Source organism: Mesocricetus auratus, unplaced genomic scaffold, assembly GCF_017639785.1.
Source record: "Mesocricetus auratus isolate SY011 unplaced genomic scaffold, BCM_Maur_2.0 Super-Scaffold_100003, whole genome shotgun sequence".
Classification (NCBI taxonomy): domain Eukaryota; kingdom Metazoa; phylum Chordata; class Mammalia; order Rodentia; family Cricetidae; genus Mesocricetus; species Mesocricetus auratus.
In genome coordinates this window covers 72,834,418-72,857,264 of record NW_024429188.1, presented here as the reverse complement: position 1 = coordinate 72,857,264, position 22,847 = coordinate 72,834,418, and the positions used below count along the sequence as shown (strand labels likewise).

At 48.3% G+C, this 22,847-nt stretch overlaps 1 protein-coding gene across 1 annotated transcript; it reads right to left on the bottom strand.

Annotated features, from left to right (window-relative positions):
- Nucleotides 1–689: 689 nt before the first annotated feature.
- LOC101838223 (nuclear RNA export factor 2) lies at nucleotides 690–11,171 on the bottom strand. Its single transcript, XM_040743769.1, has 21 exons — nucleotides 11,065–11,171; nucleotides 9,316–9,513; nucleotides 8,935–9,085; nucleotides 8,756–8,839; nucleotides 8,539–8,643; nucleotides 8,348–8,428; nucleotides 8,140–8,209; nucleotides 7,908–7,996; nucleotides 7,699–7,806; nucleotides 7,425–7,534; nucleotides 5,935–5,971; nucleotides 5,477–5,545; nucleotides 5,344–5,399; nucleotides 5,087–5,194; nucleotides 4,890–4,948; nucleotides 4,625–4,740; nucleotides 4,495–4,537; nucleotides 3,854–3,929; nucleotides 3,142–3,324; nucleotides 1,080–1,140; nucleotides 690–950 (listed from the first exon to the last, which is right to left on the bottom strand). Exons 1-21 carry the CDS (start codon nucleotides 11,169–11,171, stop codon nucleotides 906–908), a joined length of 1,956 nt encoding a protein of 651 aa, XP_040599703.1. The 3' UTR covers nucleotides 690–905.
- Nucleotides 11,172–22,847: the final 11,676 nt, after the last annotated feature.

The window sequence follows — 22,847 nt, the reverse complement described above, 5'->3', positions numbered from 1 at the left end:
TTCCTGATCCCCAGCAGGGGCTGATTGGTGTGACACTTGTTTTAAATTAAACTAATTTATTTGTCTTAGTTCCCTCTCCACTACTGCTAGGAGCCTTAGCCGGGGTCATTCTTGTGGATTCCTGGGAATTTCCCTTGTACCAGGTTTCTCTCTGGCCCAAAAATGTGCCTCCTTTTCTAGTTTCAGTACTCTCCCCACTTCTTGCACAGCAACATCCAGAGTGGGAGGAGGTAGGAAGACATATGGAAGCATGGGGTGAACTGGGAACAGGACCACTTGCCACCTACCTGTGTACAAATCATGTGCTCCTGGCCCAAACTGTGATAGTACCCCAAATGGTCACACAGAAGAAGTAAAATGTGTGACTTCTCACCATTCTCCTTCTTTCACAGGCCCACTGGCCAGGAGGCACCCTTTGGGAAGTCATGGCTGAACCAGGTGACAGAGATGCTTCTGCGAGCCTCCAGGTAGAGTTATGTGGCACATTTCATGGTCCCCAAAGGCTAATCACAGGAAGTAGCAAGTGTCTTTTGCCGTGAGGATTTTTTCAGTGTCCATGGAAGCAAGCTCTGTGGCTCTGCTTCTGGATGTCCAGGGATGAATGTGGTGAAAGTGGAGGTGTGGGCCCTTCAGTCCTGACTCCTCTGACTCATGGCTACCACAGGCAAGGAAGAATCCAGGACACAATATGCAAAGTAACTCTTTATTATGAAAAAAACAGACATCTTTTGGGAAAATACACAGACTAATTGACCCCCAGGGTGGCTGTGTTACTTGGCCTACATGTTAACTCTGGCCTTGTGGTCAGCCAGGCTAACAGCTGGAGTCATGGGCAAAGCTTCAGGAACAAACAAGGAAAGGAGAGTGTGTACAAGAGTGAGATGACATCCAGGCGCTCGCTCCTTTTAAGTCATCTGTCTGAAGAATTCCTTTGGGATCTTGCTCTCAATCTGGAGCAAAGGAGTCAGGATGTCAGAAGAGCCCAGTGCCCTGAGTCCCATCCCCTGGTCACCTAGACTCCATATTGTTAAAGATTCCAGAGACAGCCATCTGTTACTCACTTGATTCCCAGACCTCACCTGGAGCATAGTGAAGACCTCAGCAGCTCTGGTGTAGTCCCACTTGTTGTCCTCAAGGCACCTGAGGAGGGAGAAGGACAGGTGACCTCCATTACTACCACAGGACAGATGCACTGATCACAGATGCCACCACTTAACCTATGCTAGGGCACGTGTGTCTGATTTAGCACCCTAGTAATGGAGAAAGACCTGGTAGAAGCCACAATGTCACAATTCATGCTCAGCAGAATTCAAAGTATAAGCATAAGAATAGTGAAGCTTAATACCAACACCCCACACCGTGCACTTCCAGAGAAGCACAAGAAAAATAAGAAATGGAGATTCCGAAACAAATTCTCTCCCATAATTTTTAAACTAAGATGTATGGCACATCTCAGGGTGTTTTCGATTTCAAGTACACATCTCCCAGTCATTTCTAGTATATTCACAAGACTCTGCAACAGTCCAAACTAATTCCCAAACAACTCTGTTGCTGCAAAAGAAAACTCCTTAACTACTGGAGCTCAGCCACTAACTCTCCCATTTGCCAGGGTTACTTTGGCTGCTTGTGCTTTTGGTGTCATAACCAATACATGGCAATCTAATTCAAGGCCATGGAGGTTTATACCTGTATTTTGTTTCTTGGGCACTATAGGTGGAGTAACACTTAAGTCTGGATCCTCTCTCTACACAAGGTCAGTGTTTTCATATGGTGTGTGGGTGTGTGCTGGGGGACAAAGTTCACTTGTTTTGAGTTGAACATCCTGTTCTCTCAGTGTTGTGTGTTGAAAAGATACTCTTGGTCTCTGTGGTAATATGATAGTGTGATAGTCTTTGTAATAAATAGTCATCTGACCATCATTGTGGGAGTTTCTTCTATACATGCCTAATCTGTGGCATGGATGCAAGCTCCACATAACGTTATTTCATGTAGCTTTGCATCTGGCTTTGAAACTGGGAACTGTGCCTCTTTTAACTTTGTTATTTTCATTCAAAGTTGTTTGGGTTAGTTTAGGTCCACTGGATTTCTACATGTACTTTGGGATCACCATGTCAATTTGAAAATGTTTAAATTTGATGTTATTGTATGTGTATGGATGTTTTGCCTGCATGTATATCTGTGCACCACTAGCCTACAAGTACCCACTGAAGCCATAAAAGTGTGTTGGATACCTGGATCCAACTGGAGTGACAGACATGTTGTGTGGTAGGAATTGAACATGGGTCCTCAGGAAAGGTTCCCTGTGCTCATAAATGCCAAACCAACTGTACAGCTCCTCTATGCCAATTTTTACAAGGAAACCATTTGGTGCTTTGAGAGGGATTTCAAGGAAAGTGAAGAATCCTCTGAACAGTACTGATACTGTTGTACCCACAAATGTAGATACTCTCTTCACATTATTTGGATCGTTTTCCATTTTTTATCTTTAGATACCTTACTCAGGCATCAGAGAGTATGAACTGTGTTTGTCTGTGTGTGTGTGTTGTGCCTGCATTTGTGTGTGCGTGCACAGGGTGGGGGGGTGAGCACACCTAGATACGTGTCCTGTGAATGCAGATGCATGAGCACAGTGGTGCACTTGTGGAGGAAATAAGACAACGTGGGCTGTGGTCCTGACACTTGACCAGCAAGCCATTCTACCCACCAGCATTTCTCCCACTCCCTCTCTTGTTACACTTGATTCAAAGTGATTTATTCTTTTGACTGCCATTCTAAAAGGATTTGTGTCCTACTGGCTATTTGTTGCAAGTATATAGAAATACAATTGATTTCTGTATATTAATTTTACATCCTGCCACTGTGGAGCAGTTCTAGGGGTTTAATATAATGAATTCCTTTGGATTTTCCAAGTGGAATGGGATGCCATTTGAGGAATGGACTATCGTTCAAAAATCTTTACATATTCTATTACAAAATGAAGGCACTTTTTTAGTGCGCTCCTAGGTTTTTGTTTGAGGGGCATTAGTAAAATATAGACACAGTTCATTTTTTCATATGTTGTCTGAGATCTCACTATTTACTTTTATGTGTTTCTAGCCCCAGTGCAGCTCCATCCTGTGCACACTTATAGCAGGTACTCACTTCTGAGACCACTCGAGTTTCATCCCCGACTGGTTGGAGAACGCCCACACCATCCTTTGCTGCTCTTGAGAGAGGACGGGCTTGAAGGTGGAGCATGATGTGGACAAGGGTATGGCAAAGTCACCGTGGATCTCATCAGGGCTTGGATTCCTCAGAAAAAGTTGGTCATTCACAATGCACAGGCTGGAGGAAAATCAGTCTCTGAGACAACTGGACAGACACACAATCCGCCACTGCCCCACACAGGGTCTTCTTTCCTCACTGCTACTCAGAAACTGGATTCCTCCCATGTGCCCATTTGACCTGCCTAATCTAGTCCTTGCCTGCTGCACAGAGAACACCACATCCACCTCCTCCAAAAGATTGTCTACCAGCTACATTGGGTTTGGAGATTTAAACACCACACAGTTAGCCTACACCCTAGAAAAAGTACCTGGTTCCCCTCCTTTCCACTTTCAGATCAAGAACCAGGGTCTCCTGCAATCAGTTAATTGGGTCACGGTGACAGTGACTGAGGGTCCAAAAGAAAACTGATATTCCAACCCCGAAGCCCCTTCTCTTAACTGCTAGGCTACTCTGAGCCTTTGATCTACCTCTTGGCCTTCCAATATTACCAAGACTATGAGACTATGCACAGAGGATGGTACCACCTCACTATGTTGCTTCTGGCCTCTAGCTGGGGTGGGTGTTCCACTCACAAAACTGTACGTACTTTGAACTCCTCCTGTCAAGTGTAGCAATAAAGGTGCGCATGAAGGCACGGATGCATCCCTGAGAGCTGCCTTCCACTTTGAGGACAAGAAAACAATAAAGCATCCTTAGAATTACACATGTTTTACACCCTCACAGGATGTTCCCCAGTCAGAATCTTATGCTGAAAGTGCCCAGGACCAGTCACCTATTGGCTTAGATTCAGGGGTCTTTGCTGGGAAGGGGGATGGGGGCGGGCAACAAGGGGAGTGAATCCACGTCCATTGAAGGGCCTCCTGTGAAACATGTCTTCCAATGTTCACTTGGTCTGTTTCACATTAAGGGGGAAGGGGAGCTTAATAAGTGCAATTAGCAAATGTAGAAATGCAGAGATTAAGCAACTGACCCAAAGGCAGAGTCAGGATCTGGATTGAGAGTCACAAACCCCACAGCTCCCGTGCCCTCCCTCACCCAGGGGCTGTGGGACAGACAGGCACAGCCCTCGGTCAGATCAGGATGGTCTGTGGGAGGGTGCTGTGGTCAGAACACAAGGGAGGACAGGACGGAAAGACATGCATTTGGGGGAGCTGGGGTGTTCTCAGGGATGCACATCCAGGGCAGGAAGTGAAAAGGGTCTGGAGAGGGGATTCTGTAGACACTCACCTTCCTTGAACAACCCACTAACGGAGAAGCAGAGCATCGTATCCTGAAAGGGAAGAAGGCACAGGCTCAGGGCACTGCATAAATTTCTAACCACCTAGGGACCTGCCCCAAGGCCGAAGCTGATGCTCACCTTCTGAAAACACATGTCCACCTGGAAAGAACTCAAGGCATGCAGGGTTTTGGGTAGCGCCCTGAGGAAGTCCACAATGTCTTGTTTTGTGTACTTCAGCAACTGCCTCTGATGGTCTAATAGAGGAGGAGGAAGCAAAGATCAGGGATTTGTCTATTACACCCTGGTCCATTGTCTATTACACCCTGGTCTATGGTCTCTATGATTACCCCCTTCACATGCCCAGTTCCTGCAGTCTGCCAGGTCTTTCTCATGATACACTTACAGAACTCCTTGGGATTCTTCATGTCCATGTCATTCTTGAAGTACCCACACAAGCCACTCCTAACAGAAAAAAGGAACAAGAGTTGGCAGTTGGGACAGTGCACATGCTTCCTGGGGGTCAGTTGTTTCTAAACTTGGTGGGGCAGTGGGAGGTGGAGTCACATTGCTCCAGGACAGAACATGAGCTGTAATACTCACATATCTGGATCACTGGGGTTGAAGGGAATTGTCAGGGAGAAGCAGGCCTGGTCATGGTAAACTCTGAGGAGACCCTGTCGCTCTCCATAGTCGTAGATCAAGTAATATCTGTGGGATGTGGAGGTGGCTGGAATGAGCTATTTCTTTTACCTGGGCACCAAAGGTGACCTGAAGAGGTCTCTGAGCAGACCAGTGCTAAGGTGGCCCAGCCTAGCCAACTCCTTCCCTTCCATCGTCAAGTTTCCATGTGCACTTACTCCTGCAGGAATTGCTGTACTTGATTCTTTATGGCCTCAGAACTCTTAAAGCTTTCCTAAAATACAAAGCCATTTCAGATGCTGCGACTCCTGAGAGAGCCACTGCAACACCATAAATGTCCTTTTTCCTCACCTTGCAGAGCTTCATGAACTGAGGTTTTTCAGGGTCCATTACACTTGAAAGTGGCAACTTCCTGCCATCCTGAGAAGACAAGGAGGACGCTTGGAACACACAACAGCGGCATAGCATTGGATATCCATGGGGACCAAGAGATCCAAGGGACCTTGACCCAGAGACTACGTGTAAAATGGTCAGGAAATCCTTGGGCTGTGACATCTTGGAGGGCACTGTATTATGGGATACTGTAAATTGCTATCACACACATATGTGCTTTGCAGGAGTGTTTCTGGGGGGTGCTTTGTGTGCATAATTTGGGACAGCATTCAGATTATTTTTCATGGAATCCATGCTGTTGAAAATGCATGGATGTCCCAGGCAAACACATCTAGGCAAGATATAAAGGGGCTGGGATTAAAAGTGGGGGTCAATTGTATGAGGAAGAGGAGGCAATGGTGAAGACAGGAACATACCAGGTGAGACAACTCTGGGAAACAGTCCAAGACAGCACTGTTCAGAAAGAAAAGGCCACAGAAGTGATTAACAGATAACATTTGGGCAGGACTTCCCCACTGCCTCCACCCCATCATTGATTCTCCCTGTAGGTCTCTTCTGGCCCCTTCCCTGATACCCAATCCCTGGGTATCTTCCACCCACACTGCACTGGCCCCCTTCTCCAGGGCCACAAGGAACCAGATAGGAAGCCCAGTCTTCAGGGCTTCTGTCCTCTCCCTGACTCCCTTTCCTGTGTCAGAAAGATCTACTGAAGGCCTTTAAAGGAGCAGGACTGTATCTTGAGGTCCTGCCACTGGAAAGGTGTCTAGGATTCTCTGGGATGCTGAGAGATGAAGGTGAAGGAGGCAGGAGTCAGGATGTGGGAAGGAGATGGTGGGTGGGGGTTGGTGATGGTGACAGAGAAGGAGTGGGGGGGGAGAAATGGAGATGTGGAAGACACATGGAAGAGGAGAGGCAAAGAAGACAGAGGAAGCAATGCAAAGGGAGTGAGAGATACTCTGTCTTGCCTGGTGTAGTGGAGCCTGGGTAGAAGGACAGAAAGGGGGCTCCCTTGCTGCTGCCATTTCCTTCACTTGTGCCTGGCTAGCCTAGGGATCCAAAGCAGGAACAAAAGAATGCCCACTACTGAGTCAGACATGGGGGCCCATAGTATTTCCTCAGTGAGCTGGGGACTAAGAGTCTCCTTGGAGGCAGGAACCATTTTCCAGAAGCTGAAGAAATAATGGGTAAGTCCCCACCTCAGCATAGATTAGAAGGGCTATGGTCTTATCCAAGGACTCAAATTGCTTGTCTTAGGCTATCCAAGGCTTCTCTTATATGCTACATAGGATGATCAAGGTAGGTTGGTGCAAGGGTACAGGCAGGGAAGGAAGAAGGGAGGGGTGGAGGCATCAGGGAGGCCAGTCCTTCTGTCTCCTCAACCCCTTCTGCATTCTGCCTCCCTTTCCTGCTCCAGGAAGCTTTCAGCTCCCCAGTCATGGCCCACTCCTGGATTCAGAGAACCCAGGTTTCCCCCAAGGAAGGCAGAGATCCCAGCAGTAGTCCAGAGGAAGTGATGTCCACGGCCGCATCACCCAGCCCCTCAGTCTGGGGCAGGACAACCTCTAGGGTAGCCTGGGACAGAAGAGGGGTCCATTCAGGAGCAGGACCTGGAGGCTCCTCTCAGGACTGGAGAGGAGGCCTGCTGCTGTTGAGATGAGGCAAGGCAGGGTCTTCTGGAGGAGGTGGAAAACTCACACAAGGGAAACACTGCCCACACTAGGTGAGACAGGGCATGCAGAACAGAATCAAGGAGTCCTGTGAGCATCGCTGAGTACAGAGACAGGGGAGAGGGCTTACCTGTGGTCCTTCCAGAGGCCCGGGCCTGCCTCCTCCCACAGAGGGTGTCTCAGGCCACCAGGAGACAACAGGATCTATGAAGGGGAAAGTGGCCGCAACCACGATGTACCTTATGTAGTCAGAATTGTCTGTGAAGGTGCTGCACAAAGGGTTCCCTTCTAGCCAAAGCATTTTCAGCTTCAGCCCCTTCATCTTCTCCAACTCCCATGCTGTTCTTAGCTGAGATAAATGGAAGAGGATTGGTAAAGTTGTCCCAGGCAAAGGCAGCCATCTGCAGTTCAGGACCCGTGTCTCCCTGTTCCCACTCATGGGTCACTCTGTCTGCCTCATGTTAATACAGTCTGCACTGCTACCTATCCTCAACCCCAATCTCATCTGCTCACCTCGTTTGAGGAGAGGTTCAGGATCTTGACTTGGGGTGCTTTCTCTAGCACATCAAACAGGCTATCTAACCGGAACAGTTTGTTGTTGCTCAAGTTCAAGGAGATCAGCTTTGGGGAGCAAGAGTTAGAGTGACTGTTACTGTTGAGAGCCTCAGAGACACATTTTCCCTGCACCCCATCCTTCTGGCCCTCCCGCCAAACATCAACACCTCAGGGAAATCCTCTTGGATGATCTGAAGGGTGGCAGCCATGCAGCTTCTTCGGTTCAGAATCATGTCTATGCCATGGTGCACCAACTCTTCAGGAAGAGGAGGGAGAGGAATCAGAGGATGGAGAGGGGTCCATCTGAACCAGCCCCAGCAAAGACCCCTCCACTGCTACCACATGTACGTCTTCTTCCTAGGTTGACCCATGGCCTGCAGTGACTGCTGCCAGCACTACCTGGGTCAGAGTGGAGCTTTTGGAGGTTTAGAGCACGTTGGGAAGCATCATATCTTTTCCTCAGGGCCAGCTGCAGAGACACAGATGGAGAGGGTGGCTCTGTGGCTCTGTAGTATTGAGGGTCTTGGTGTTGGGACCTTCAGGGACTGAGGGGAAGGAAAGCTGGGTCTGGGAAGTGAACACATGCACTGCCTTCAGACTGCTGTACCTTTAGCTGCACCATTTGTTCTCCAGTGAACCTATTCAGAACAGAGTAGGGTACATCCGAGGGATTGACAAAAATAGGGATCTGTAGGGAGGAGAGATAGAGTCAGCACCCGAAACTCTAATCCTGAAGATGACACTCCCAGCCTAGGGCCCATGCCAGGGCTGGGTACAGAGAATGCCTCCAGCACACACCTTCTGACTGTCCTCATCATACATCTTGTAGCTAACATCCTTCAATGCACAGGCAGTGCTAGCATCCTGGACAAAGAACCGGACCCGGTGTTTGTCACAATGGAACTTGGGAGAGGGGAAAGAAGTGAAAGTGTTAAGAGGCCACTGACCCCTGCTGAACCTGGCCTCCTGCTCAATCCCCCAAGCCATCCTAGTTGGCTTCACCATCCCCTCTTACATCCACTGCGGTGAAGGGCACGCTGCAGAGGCTGTGGACTGATTTCATTATCTGTGTCTTATCAGTCTTTCTGCCACACAGGATCTAAATTTGCAAACAAGGAACAAGACAGAAGAGAGACACCATGGAATCTCAGAGGAACGCAGACATACCCCAGCAGTGGTCACCAAGAAACTCACCGTGACCTTGAACCAGTTCCTCAGCATTCCATCTTCTGCATGCTCCCTCACTTCTTTGTTTTGAGATTTGCCATCTTTCCACACTGTCATATGGATTTGGTCCTCCATATGCTGGTCCTCTCTGTTCTTATGTCGCATAGCATAAGGTGTGCTATGGAAGGATAAGGAAGTGCTGAGAAATGCTAAGAAATTCATGCATGAATCCTCATTCCCCTCACTGGTAGCAAAGGTACCATTAGTATTGCTCAGCCACCATCCCTCTTATATGGAGCACTGGATCTCTAGTTTCCCAGGGAGAGAAGACCACAGGGGCAGAGGTGGTGAAAGACTTGCACAGGCCCAGGGGCTGCTAACAACTAACTGGGCTGCCTGGTCACTTACTATCTTACAGAGGGGTCCCAGAGAACATCTCGCATCTCCACATTTCCACCATCACCCTGAAATTTTGAAGGCAGAAATACACGCCCAGGGTGCTCATAATGACCTTTCCTTTTATCAGTATAACCCAGGAAGAAGACCTGGTCTCTCTTTCTTCCTAGAAGAACACGGCTGTCACCACCTTTGTATTCTGAAATGGGAAAGGATGAAAGTTAGAAAACACATCAGTGGTCAGTGTGCCACATGCTGCACCATGGGGGTGGCCCCATGGGTGGGTGAGTAAAGTGCCTATTTTCCCCAAAGGGCAAATCACAAAAACACCCAGTGGAAAAAACTCCTGGCACAGCCACAGCAGACAGCTTGCAAGAAGAAGGGGCCCTTTGGACCCTTTTAAAATCAGTAGAGCGGGATTCGTGATGAACATAAGTGTACTTGGGCTATGGTGTAGGTCAGACCACTTCTGCGGATTCTGGCACCCTCTTCTGGCCTCTGATGCAATCTGCAAGCACCTGGTATGCACACAGCAGGCAGTCAGGCACACAGGCATGCAACAAAAAACGAATTGAAAAATTAAAAATATTTGGCACATCAGCTAGTCTACTTACCTTCAGACTTTGCTATGCAGTAGCTTTTCCTCCAACACAAAAGGAACAGTGAGCCTCTTTCAGGGTACCTCAAATGTTCCTAAGCTCCTGCCTGTGCCATTCTGGAATTCTTCCTACAGTGCTGCCTGGCTGTGAAGGACAAGCTCCTCTGCTGCAGTAGCAGGAGAACACAGAGATAAGAGAACCCAACACTTGAGCTATGACCACAACAACTGCTTGGTGTAGGGCACACTGAAGTCCGACGAGAATTGTACCCAAGGCCCCCTTTTGGATCATGAATATTCAGCTCCAGTATGCTGAGTGATTATCCTAGAAGGTTTCATCCAACAAAATGGTAGATTCAGATCTCTGTACGCCACCAAATGCTCTACTGCCCTCCCTCCCCACCTCCCATCAAGCATTTCTGTAGTGGCTGAACTCTTTCTCCACGGATGGTAAAAATTCTCATTTCCTGGAGAGACTTCATGCAGCAGAGGAAAGACACAGTTTTGTGACAGTCACACCTGTTGATGTGGGAACCAAGTGTTTTAAAACAAGTGAAGAGAGCTGCCTTGGACAAGTTGGTGGACCCTTTTGAACTGTAAGGTGCATGTATGCATGTATGCATGCAAAGTGCATAAGATTCCCTGTGCACCACACTTAGCTTAGTGCACTAAGGTTAGCACTGCTTCATGCAGCTGGCTTCCTATGAGTCACTTTTGTCTCTTTTCTAACTCTAAAGGTATCTACTATTAGTCACTATTAAGTGTCACATATGATGGCAGAGGAGTTGCTCTCAGAGCCTGTTGTCGGCTTACAGAAATTCATCTGTTTTTTCAATTTGCAGAGACTAGTCTTTTCACCACAGCTCAGTCCTGGATAGCTGATTTATTGCCTGTCTTCTTTCCTGGCTCAGTCATGACAATCATCCTTTCCTTCTCTTCTTCAGGCCTTGTGTCCAACTACACAAGTGGCTTCCTATGTGTATGTGCTTCGCTGTTTGAGCATGCCTTTGCCCCTCTGCATTATCTATTTTAGACCCATCATTCTCAGCCAAGAATCAGGGTCAAGGGTCACAGGGTTCAGTTTGCAATTGATCTTAAATTCACTTGCCCCCTTAGACACATGAGTCCAGTTAACACGTTCAAATAATCAGTAGCTCTCATACAATCCGACATTTCCAAGCTTGTCAGTGACTGCCAGCAGGAAAGCCACTTTACTCCCATAGTGATCTTCTAGTGCCCTCCGATTGTAGCCACCCAGGTTGCCAGACATTTTAGTATCACCATTTTTCTCTAACACTGACACCCAGCATATTTTGTTTACTAAAGGAAAAGATCCACTGAGAAAGTTTTTTCTGTTCCACTAGATATTTTCCCTAGTAAGGTGTATATTTGAACACAATGACTCAAAGGCTCTCTAGGAGGCCAGAGAATGACCAACACAGCCTCAAGCTTGGCAAACTTGGTGTGGACAAGTTTTGCCCTTCACCTTTCCCTGTCCCTTGCTAAAACCCGTTAGGCTGAATTCTTAATGCTAGCCCCAAGGTCTATTCCCTCATTTGGTTACTGACTCCTTCCTGAGACAAAACATCAAGGTTCAACAGTCAAAATTCATTATTTGGGTAACATGTCCAATCAAGACTTGCCAACTCACCGTGGCACAAACTGCCCCCTTTTCTCCTTAAAAACTCACTCCTGCAAAAAACACCTGCTTGCTGGTTACTGCTTGCTGCTGCTGTCTGCATTTGCAGCCTCTGCCTCTCTGCTTTCCCCTCGAGCTTAATAAATCTTTCTTTGTGTGCTGAGAACCTGGTGTCTGGGTGTGTCCTGTACCGACTCCAGGGGGCTGCCCCCTACAATGACAAGTCATGCATCCAACACATTCCCTTATTCACAAAAGACTGTTGGCTTGTCAGTGTCCTTGTTTGGAAAGGATGTCATCATGACTATTCAAGTCAAGGTTTCTGGTGTCAGATGAATAAGTGTGTGTGGGGGTGGACATGTCTTCACGCCATAAAAGTACACTCACATTTTATGAAGCAGCAAGTGATGAACAAGGGATTATAAAAGACAATAACCAAGCTGAACTCAAATCACGGTACTGCCATCCAGGACTTAGAAGACTTCTGGCAAATCCTTAATCTATTTGGGCTAGTCAGTGCTGCTGCTAGCCAAGTGCTCCCATTAGTCCCTACCTGCGGTACAAACTCTGTACCATAGACTTTTTCTGTCTGCCAGGGCTTTAGCAGGGCCATGACACTATCCCTCTCTAAACTGCAGTGAGTTGAGGGGGTGCTATTTATGATAGTGTGCTGTAAGACCCTCTGGGGTTTTCTTTTCCAGTGGCACAGTGAATGATCCTGGTGTAGTGTCTGCTCCATTCGTTTAGGTCCCTATTTCACTTCAGTAAGAATTCTTCACGCCCAGACAGCCACTGCCATGGGAAGGGTTTGCACTGGCTTGGAACTTATGGGAACAGTGAGAAATGAGCCACTGGGGCTTGAGGGGTGCAAAGACTCAGACCCCTCTGTAAATGGAAAGAACAGTGTCTCTGGATTTTTCTGAGGCTGAGTGAGGAACTTAACAGGACAAGTTACGGCAATGCTTGTTATTCGAGAAGGGCAGCCTTTCAGTAGTTAGATCGTGTGGAAAAGTCATGAGTTACTTGGAGTTGGTGAGAGGCACTGCCTGGCACATCAGTGGTACCCTGCTTTCAATGGTGGGGTATTTCATTTGCTCATGGAAAAGACTCTTTGGAATGTCTTACAAATGATACAATGAATTTTCACCCAACAATTCTAGAATTATGCCTATAAACTGGAGTGATCTGTGAAGAAAAAAGAACTGACAAGATTCAAGTGGGCAAAATCTTTGACTGATGAGAAGATAAAATATCAAACGAGTGACAAGAAGAAAAATTCCAGTATTATACACATATCATACCGTCCTTAGTAAACTGCAATCAAGAATTAAAGAGGTAGAAGATTATACTCCCCCCAACTCAAAATATGTTCAGGGAACATTAATACAACAGGGGCTTTTTGTAAGGGAATCCATTCCCAGGAGCTCGAGGACACTTGAGAGCTACATGTTGCCATGAGCATACTACAAGCGCCAAAAACGCATGGTGGAAGTGTCTTTACCTGTATATCTGAAGGTCCCCTGCTTCTTTTCAATGGAGCCCATCTTTCTTGTCTCTTGGTCTTTGTGGTCTCAGAGGAAGCTTAGAAATGGACTAGTGGGAGAAAAATGGACTAGTTAAGTTCTCTTTCATACAAAATGTGACATCATTCTTCAGCCACCTGGAAAGCCCAGTTTTCAAGCCCAGGCATGAAGGCACCATGTTGCTGCTTACTCGGGTTTACTCATTCACTACTCCCTGCACTATGGACCCAGGGCATCCTTGAGATTTCGTCTGTGTGTCTCTTTACACTACCACTTTCTGTCTGGAAATCTCAGTGTGTTGCTGGCCTACGAAGTTCATGAACACAAGAAGGTGAATACCCCTCCTCCAACTACCCTCTTGAAATCTAAAGACTTTCAAATTAAGGAATTCAGAGTATCTACTTTGTCCTCATGTTGACAAGCTCATTGAAATCTCAACCTTTACAAAAGCTCCATCTCTCCTTTTCCTTCACACTCCCTTCCCTTCTCTGATCACTTTCTTCTTCCAGAACAATGCACATCCCTGAGTAAGAGCTCAGGAAGCTGGGTGAGAAAAGAAGCCAGGACATAGCAGCAACAAGGAGAGAGGCTGCGGGGGGAAAAGAAGCCCCCTTCCTTGCCCCAAAATCAACTACTGGTTGGAAGCCTCCAGAATCCTTGAGAGTAACAGGGTCAGAGAGTGGCAGAGGATGAGCATCTCACTGCAGAACAGGCAGAAAATTTGGCAGGGCAATGACCACAGTCAGGGGGACAAGGAAGGAAAGGGTGGTCCTACCCTGATTAAGAAGTCCTGCCCTGCAGAGCTGAGCATCAGTCTTTAAGCCCTCACTGCTAGTGTTCATTCTCAATCTCCCTCTCCACTACTACCCCTTTGCCTTGTTGAGCCTGACTGCACACAGGACCTCTTCTGAGACCAGGGTCGCATGAAGACTCCAAACCCCTTGTTCTGAGACAGGTTTTTAAAAGTTTGGCCATCTTTAGAACGACCTCCCGTCACCTCTATGGAAAACCCTCTCCTCAGACTACCTGTGCTTGGTAACATCTACTTGTTTACCCGGAAAGCCCTCCCCTGAGTAAATCCCAGAGGGTAGCTGGTAGGCCTCCTACCAGAAAAGTCGGCTTGGGAAGTCAGCCTGCAATGCTTCCTGGATACATAGAGAGTCTAAGCCACAGTCTGACCCACCTTTGTCTTTAGTGAGGGCAAGGGCAAGAGCTCAGAATGTCTTCCGTGGGTGGAGGTGAATCCACAGCAAACCCAGAAAATGCCTAGCTTGAATACTGATTCAGATAGGAGGGGCCAGAAAGAGTCATGTGACCGCCCGAGTCCAGTGAACAGGCCCAGCTAGGGCGTGGGGCATACTCAATCTTGGTTCTGAGGTCTCAGCATCTTTGCAGAGGACTTGCGCAACGCCCACACACAGCTTAGCACGTGACCATGAGACCAGCAGCCACTGGGTAGCTGAGGTAGTCTTGTGACTGCAAGGTATTTGCCTCATGATGGGACCCTGTATAGATATCAGCTACACTAATCATGTGACCTAGGCTGATGATACGGTGCCTAGCTAGGAGGGCAGAGGCAGCAGACCCCAGATACCATCCACAGAACTGAAAATTGAAAACATAAGTAAAAACAAAAGAACAACTAACAAAGATTTAAGGTACTCATGTCCCCAGCAGATACCATAAGTCTAGGTCGGCCACGGAAGTTTATTTTCACCCTGATGGCAACACCCTCTGTGAGCTGCAGCCAGAGCATCCCATAGGATTCAGATGCCTGGGAAGGCTGTATCAGATCCTTCACAGAATTCTCCAGTTTTGCCCTCATGCCTAGGGAAATTGCACTTATGAAATTACAGCCAGGGACCTAGGTCTCCGCCAACACTTCTTCAGAGGGTGCACACATGCAGGGGTCAGAAGACAGCAATGGCTGTCCTCCTCAGTTACTCTACAACTGATTGATGTAGGGTCACTCACTGAAACTAAAGCCTTGCTGGGATCCAGGAAATCCAAGACAACCTCCAGTATCTAACCTGTGACATGATCAGAGCTGGAATGACAGGCATGTGTGCAGCTACTGCTGGCTTTTATCATGGCTTCTAGTGATTCAAACTCAGGGCCTCATGTTATAGCAGCAACCATTGTCCTCTGTGCCACCGTCCCAGCCCTGGGGCCTATTCCTGAAGGAGGAGGAAACAGTAGCAGAGACCCTCACACCCAAGCAGGATGCAGCCAACGAGCTTGGCGTTAGGTTCACAGCCTTCAGAGAGCTTCCAGCCACAGCTGCAGTTTGCCTGTTCCAGAAAAATTCAGGCTTTTCTGTGGACCATTGTAGTAAGTAGTTAAGATGAGGTCAGGGGAGGGGAAAGTAAAATTTTACCCAGAACAGATTGCTACCCAGGCCTTTCCCAAGATCTGGACAACAGGAGCAGATGCAGGCTCTCTTCCTGCCTCCACACAGTGGGAGCTCTGACCACAGAGACCCTGGCAGGAGCCGTACTTTGGGCAGACATCTGGGTAAGAGGTAGTCTGTAGTGGCTGAGAAGGACAGACGACTGCTTGAAAAGCCCAGGCCCGGAGAGCTTTGGGGTACAAGGCCTTCTCTCAGGAGTTCCTGGCTTTGGGGTGCAAAGCCTTCTATCGGGCATCCCTGGCTGCAAAAACAGTATCTACTGCATCTCACACAGTGACAGCATTGTGTAGCCTGCCCAGGGTTAAAACGGTGGGGACACCTGATGCTCTTAGAGGGACAGTCTGAGTCAGTTGCACTGCTCTCTTTGGCAGAGCACAGGTGGAGTCATTTATCTTGGCACAGAGATGGCAGAGATGGGGGAGGGGGCAGAAGAAATCCCTCTTTTGCTTGTCTGCCCACAGTCTACCCGGTTTCCATGACGACCTGAATCTCAGGCAGTCTGAGGCAGTGATGTTTTTGCTTAGGCCCCAGATGGACAGGGACAGGAGCCCGCAGACTCCTGTCACACATAGTCTGTAGCTCATGCTTCTGTAAACCAAAGTCTTCACACAGAAACAAATCATCCCACAGAAAAGCTGTCCTGATGGCCCTGCCACTGGGGACAGTGGCCCCTTTTTATCAATCAGGGATCCATTACAACAGACTCACCTGTCCTCATAGCTCAGGGATTCTCCCAGACATTCTGCTCTCTGTTCCTGCTCCCAACACCACAGGTGCTGTATCCTATCTCCCGTTAATGAACAGTAATGACTGTTCATTCTTGAAGTGACTCCGAGTTCCCAGATGTGGAGGGGGCATTGAGGCTTCCCACATGAACAAAGAAACACTAGGAGCGGGTGATGTTCCTCCAGCAATTGCATCTGCCAAGCTATACTCTAACGTCAACTTCCTAGACTCTGTGTTCTCACAAGATTGCAAGGTCAGGCTCTCCTAGCTGGAAGAGCTCCCCACAGGTCTTAGAGATGAGAGCAACTCCAAGCACCTTCTCCCTGTCCCAGGCTCTCTTTCTACTCTGAGCTCCTGCCTGCCCCTCCAGACCCTCAGTATCCTTCCTGAGGATCTCCTCAGTACAAAAGAGAGGCTTGTATAGTTTCCAGCCTTGGGGTCCACCCAGACTATACCACACCCAAGCTATGTTCTGCCTTTGTTAACTGACTAGAAAGTTTCCTTCATATCCTGTGCATCTGGATATTCCCAGCTGTGCATCTGGATATTCCCAGCTGTGCATCTGGATATTACCAGCAGTGCATCATGAATCTGGATATCCCCAACTGTGCATCTGGATATTCCCAACTGTACATCTGAATATTCCCAGCTTGGATCATGTATGCATAAAAAGGGTACCTGGCTGAATGTTCACATCACACTTCTGACTTGATCAAGGGTTCTGTCTGCATAGGACAGAAAGACAAGGACCCTCACTGGAGCACAGATAGTGAGGGCATGGCCATATCCTCCTGCTGCATAGTGACAAGCAGGGTGTTTTTCTTAAACACTCCCTAAGGCAAGCCTCCCTTGCAGTAGCAAGAAGCAGAGGAAGGAGAGGAAAGTTGGTCATTGTACTAGTCTCCCAGACAAACTGATGCCATCTTCAGTCGTCCAGCTGGGACTGCTCTCCAAAGATCTGCACAGCCTGGCATGGTTAATGTTGATACTCTCTTTTAGGAAGCAGTTGGGGAGGGTTATGGGAACCTCACCTAAGCATTCAACAAACCCCCAAATAGTTCAACGCAATCCTGCCCTAATTTCGGGTGGCCCCTGACCTCTTGCCATGCCTAGAGTATATAGTTGCGTAAAGATGAGAGGAGAGGACTCCATCTGTACAGACATGTGGGGGAGTCTTCATGCATACTGGGTGTAGTCCTTCCAGTGTGGCTGATTTAAAGTCATCTGTGCTCCTGAATGTAACCCCAACCCCTCACCCTCTGTTCCGTAAGTGGGACTAACAAACTCCTTGGTTCTGCAAAGTGAACTTTGGTGGAGTCACACTGTCATTTGTCATTGGGACTGCAGGAAACAGGGTTAGATGTTGTTTATATCAACCCAATGGAAGGAATTTTGGCAAAAATTGCTCAGAACACAGAAAAGGACACACAATCCAGAACACTCAATACAACACACATTATTCAACACACATACAACATATACTACTTGAACCTCACAGCACTTTGCAGGCCTGAGCTTGCAGAGGACAGAGATGGCTCTGGTACTGGGCCGTCAGACACCATCATGCCAAGCACTACCCGTGGTTTCTAGGCCCCGACATGTGAGAGAAGAAAAGCAACAGTTCTACACAGTGCCTTTCAGCTGAGTGGGAAAGACTCAGTGCCACCTGTGACTCAATGGCGCCAGGCAGTCGGGCACCATTGTGGTGAGCCAGTACTGGGTGAGGAAATGGAAGAAAGAAAGAGAGAGGCAGAATGGCTCAAGGGCTGGGGAGAAAGCCAGATCTGAATAGGTGGGGGTTGTGAGGAGCAGCCTGATATGAATGGCCTACTTGTAACCTCAGTCCAAGGTGATGTTCAGACCTGGGATATTAACATTTCTTTATATATACAACCAAAGATCCCTTGTTTAAGGAATGATACTGCCTACAGTTAAGGGGATTCTTCTCACATCAATTAATGTAATCAAGATAATACCACACAGACATTTTCAGGGGTCCATTTCCCAGGTGATTCACACGCCCAGAAAGGGCTGAGTTCTCTGCCCCACAGTCCAAATCAAATGGTCCCAAGCTCCCCCTGCATCTCCTTGGTCGGTAGGTGCACTAGTCCTACAGGGAATTTCATCTAGTGAGGAGAGCCCCTGCTGTAATGTTCCCCTCTCTGGCTCTCTTGCTCTCTCACACACAGGGACACAGAGCCGGGGTCACAGGCCCTCTACCTAGTCCTGTCATCTGATATCTGCCTTATTCAGGGAGGCAGGGAGGGTCATGCCTGAAGCACATGGGCCTAGGACATGGTGGCCCCAGGGACTGTCCCGAGTAATGTAATGAGACCTACTTTGTGTCTTATGTCCAGCAGGGTCAGAGTGCACAGGCTATAGCCTTCTCCTCCTACTGAGTATCTGACCATCTGCACTTGCTTCACTGCAGGCTCTGCTCTGACCACTCTCCTAGATCCAGCTCCTAGTCATCTCCCCTATCAAACACGAATGCCCTAAGCGGGCACCATATCCTGAGGAGGTGTGTTCTCAGAATGGCTCTTTGTAGGACCTTGATGGCTCACTGCTGGTTTCAGGACAATACCCAGAATGCTAAATTTCTGTCCTGGACCTACCCTACCTCTGTTATCCTGACCAGACCTGTCAACCCCTCCAGAGCAAGCTCCAGAACTGTGGGGAGCTTCCTTGGAACACCAGACTGACCATCTTCAGTCACTAGTTCATTCCACAGTAAAATAATTATCACTCTTATTTCTCTTCTTTACCCCTAGCCTATTATATACGCCCATCATGCAGGAAGTGTTAAAGTCGCAGACAGCCACCTCTGCAAACAGACTGAGTATCCTGTAACAGAAACCTAGACAAAAGGAGAGAAAGAACAGGCCAAGTACAGACAAGGGATGGGAGGGACAGAGGGCTGGAACAGGCCATTCTGACTGGTTGCTAGTGTTTCCAGGGGGCAACTCTGTCAGTTCAATAGTAGACTCAAAGGAACCCCACAGAGAGGATTATTCACCATGCAGCAAGTGCAAAGGCCCTGGGGCAGCTCTTACTGACTCAGAAGAGTCAGTGTAGCTAATGAGGGGGTGCTGCAGAGTTGTGCTCAGGACATGACAGGCTGCCTGGCAGCAGCCTTGAAGAATGATTGACAGGACTCTGATGTTTCAAGGAGCTGCTGGTGGTGCTTGTCACAGACTAATTCCTCCGTGTGTGTACTTGCAAGGATGCCAGGAGCCGTTCATCCAAACTTCAAGCAGCACACAGTTATCAAATTCGAATGAAGCTTTCTTCCCAAGCCCATTTTGCAGACAGAGAGGTGAAGCAGAGGGAGGTGACGTATCCTGCCAAGGACACCATGGAAGGTCAAAGGCAGAGCAGGAGACTGTCACCCCAGCACCCTCCAGGACTGTACGCCCCATGACCAGGGTTGTTCTACTATATCAGGGACTTGGTTTGGTTAGTGGGTGAGAGCACAACACCCCCAAATGCTCAGAGATCGGCCAGGATATGGCCTGGCAGAGGAGCCAAGTGTGCCCTGACCTTGTAAGCTTTGGACTCCCCTGCTCATCCAGACACTCCTCTCCCATTCCTTAGTCATGCCCACCCATTCACACGTTAACTCACTCACTCACTGCTCATTCAATAAATGCCCTGTAGCCAGACCTATTACTTGAGCTTAGCCCAAGCTGCTGGCGGAGAAAGCCAAGACTGGCCTGATTCTAAGGAGACGTTTCTTCTGGGCATGGTTCATGGGCACCCCACTCCTGGGCTGGGTGACCCCTACTTTCCAGACCACTGACTCCATTCCTCTCTCAGGTGTCTCAGGCATACTTCAGACTCTGGACTCTCCCTTTCCCATGCTTCCTATTTTTGCCTACAAAGGGAAAACGTGGCTGACTGACATGACTTCACAAATTCATACACAGTGATGTCATGAATCCAACTGGTTTGCCTGCCTCAACTAGAACCCGAGGCTGTGCTGGACACTGTACCCCAGAGGCCACCAGACAGGCAGGAACCAGTCACAGTGCCTGTAGCGTCTCCTGGAGTCAAGGAAACCAGCCAATGGGAAAGGACCACATATCTTGACCATGACCCCACAAGAAGATAAGGACAGCCAAGTAGACTGGGGCCAAGTTCATCTGAGCACCAGAGTCCCAGACACGTATGTATCAGAAGGTCAAAGGGAACACCACCTCATGGAGCGTGTAGACATGTCAAGGACATGCCTGACCATGCTTTCCCTGCCTAAATGTGCCAGTAGTAATGGTAATAAGGCAATGCCTGGAGTGGTAGTGACTGGACCCAATGGATGTTTAGCACATCTGTCTTAGGAGTCTCTTTGCCTTGTGTCATTCTGGAAGATCTGTGTGGTTCACACACCGTACCCATGGTGACCGTCTCATTTAAATGGGGCTTCAAGACTCATGTGTCTAGGAAAGCAGGAGCTTCTTGCTTCTGCTGGGTAGGGCAATGGAGAATGGAGAATGGGAGGCCCAGAAGTAAGTGATTCGATATATGGGGTAGGAGTTGGGGGAGGGTTGCAGACAGGCTACACCATGAGCTGTCTGCCTCATAACCTAAGAATGATCAGAATGCTTTCTCTGAAAACAGGGTTGCAGAACACAGTATGGCTTCATCCTGGGCATAGTTTTGACGTAGATCCCTTAATCCTATCAATGCCCAGAGAAAGATTTCTGCATTCCTAAGACATGATCTGCTGGTCTAAGCCTCAAACCAGAAAGGCGTTGTGGAAATGCTGATAGGACCTCATTTGGGACTTCTGAGTCCTGATCCTTACATGAATCTGGATTTGTGTTCTCTACCTGCACAGAACATTTTTCAAGGTAGCTAGTGAGCCAGTGACTGTAGTCCTGGGTGCCCGTTAGACCAGACTGCTTGGCACCAGCAGCTGCTTCCTCTGTCTTCTGCCCACAAAGGAAGCTGCTTCCAAAGGATAGCCCAGGTGCATGTCGCCTGATCACTGTGGGTGAAGAAGAGCACAAGTTTGGGGAAGAGTCTCAGAGTTGCCTGTGGGGCAGGTTCTGCAAATGACACGTTCCCCACAGATCCCTAGCGATGACTCTTCTTGGCATGGTTCAAACATGCCATCCTGATTCATATGCTGCAGCTTCTCTCGGTTCTCCCAATCACTTCCCATGACACCTCCTTCTTGGAGGTCCAACTCTCTTGATCAGAGATATCTGAGATGAAGTGGCAAATATAAAAACCCACATAAAATACTCTGGTTCTGCTGCGCTGTATCCTTGACATGGAAATTCATCTGCAAATTCCCATTTGCTTCCCAGAGTTGTTTGCCAGTCACTTGAGAGAAAAGATCACCTGGTCCAAAGGAAAATGAGACCAAATAAGAGCATCTTCAGGACTGGGAAGATGCCAGTCTTCTGAGAAGCAGCCACTGAAGCCTGCACGTCAGCCTCACCAGCTGCCATCGGGTACCATTCATCTCACTCCACGGTATTTTGTTTTTAAAATTTTTACATCTTTAAGATTTCATGCATATGGGTGTTTTGCCGTTGGTCTCAGACTGTGTTTACGATATCATACACATATTTCCTTCTGTGGAGTGGTTCACAAATCATTTCTACCACATCCCCGAGGGCTCAGGGAACCCTGTGGACGGAGGGAAAGAATGTCAGAGATCTGAAATGCTGTCTTCAGGCCATCGCACAGCCATTTCGAACATAGTCTCACAGCAGCTGGGGTTGTCTGCACTGGTCCTGCACAAGGCTGTGCCAGTCAACAGCAAATCACAGGTTGAGGAAGGGCTCAGTGGGGGCTCTACTCCTCACTGGTGAACTTCGGCCAACTGAAAGATTCTGGAACGGGAAGTCATTGACTTAACTGTGTACCAAAGAGTGAGCCTGCCAGGTATTAATGCATAGTTCCAAAGCCCTTGTGCACACAGACTGTCCTGATCACAATCAGAGGGTTTCACACAAAACAAACGTGCACGACCATGGGAAAGAGACCTATAAGGAGGAAGGGGAACAAAAGGGGTCGTGGGGATAGGAGAGGGTGGTGGTTGAAAGCAAACAGAACGTACTATAAACTTGAAGGAAATTGTCAAAGAATCCCATTTGAGCATCAATTTCCTGGAGAGGAACTCTTGCCACAGAAGGTTTAGTCTGCAAAGGGGCCCAGGCCAAACACATATCTCAACCACCTCCCAAGAGCTTGCCTGTACCCAATGGAAGGGGTTCTAGTCCACACAGTCTTCAGACTTCTAGATAACATCAGAGTGCAGCCTTTTAGTCTCCATGACCCAGAGCCTCCAAAGCTCCACAGATAGCCCCACAGCTGTCACGGAGGATCTGCAGGCACACTCCCAGCAAGCAGTTCCCCATGGGGCATCTTATGTTTGCCCCAGGCTGCCTGGACAATAGCCACAAAATAGCTCAATGCCCAACAAAGAAACTCACATGACAAAGGAATTCACAGCATTTATTGGAAACCCGTGCGCAAGAGACTGAGCAAACCCTGGCTCCTTTCCCTTGGGGAGGCATCTCAGTTTCCTAGGGAACAGTTAGGAAGCAGGTGGGCAGCAGCTACCTCCCTTACCTTTGTTCTGATCAGAGATACAGCTGGAGCTTCCACAGGCCCTCCGGTTCGGGGCTTGCCCTTGAG

Coding starts and splice junctions, on each gene's coding strand:
- LOC101838223 (XM_040743769.1), bottom strand. CDS start 11,171: ATGTCTGGCAACCTGGGTGGCTACAATCGGAGGGCACTAGAAGATCAC. Junction 1,141..3,141: donor AAACTCGAGTGGTCTCAGAA/GTGAGTACCTGC, acceptor CTCCCTCCTCAG/GTGCCTTGAGGACAACAAGT. Junction 951..1,079: donor AGGTCTTCACTATGCTCCAG/GTGAGGTCTGGG, acceptor CCTTTGCTCCAG/ATTGAGAGCAAGATCCCAAA.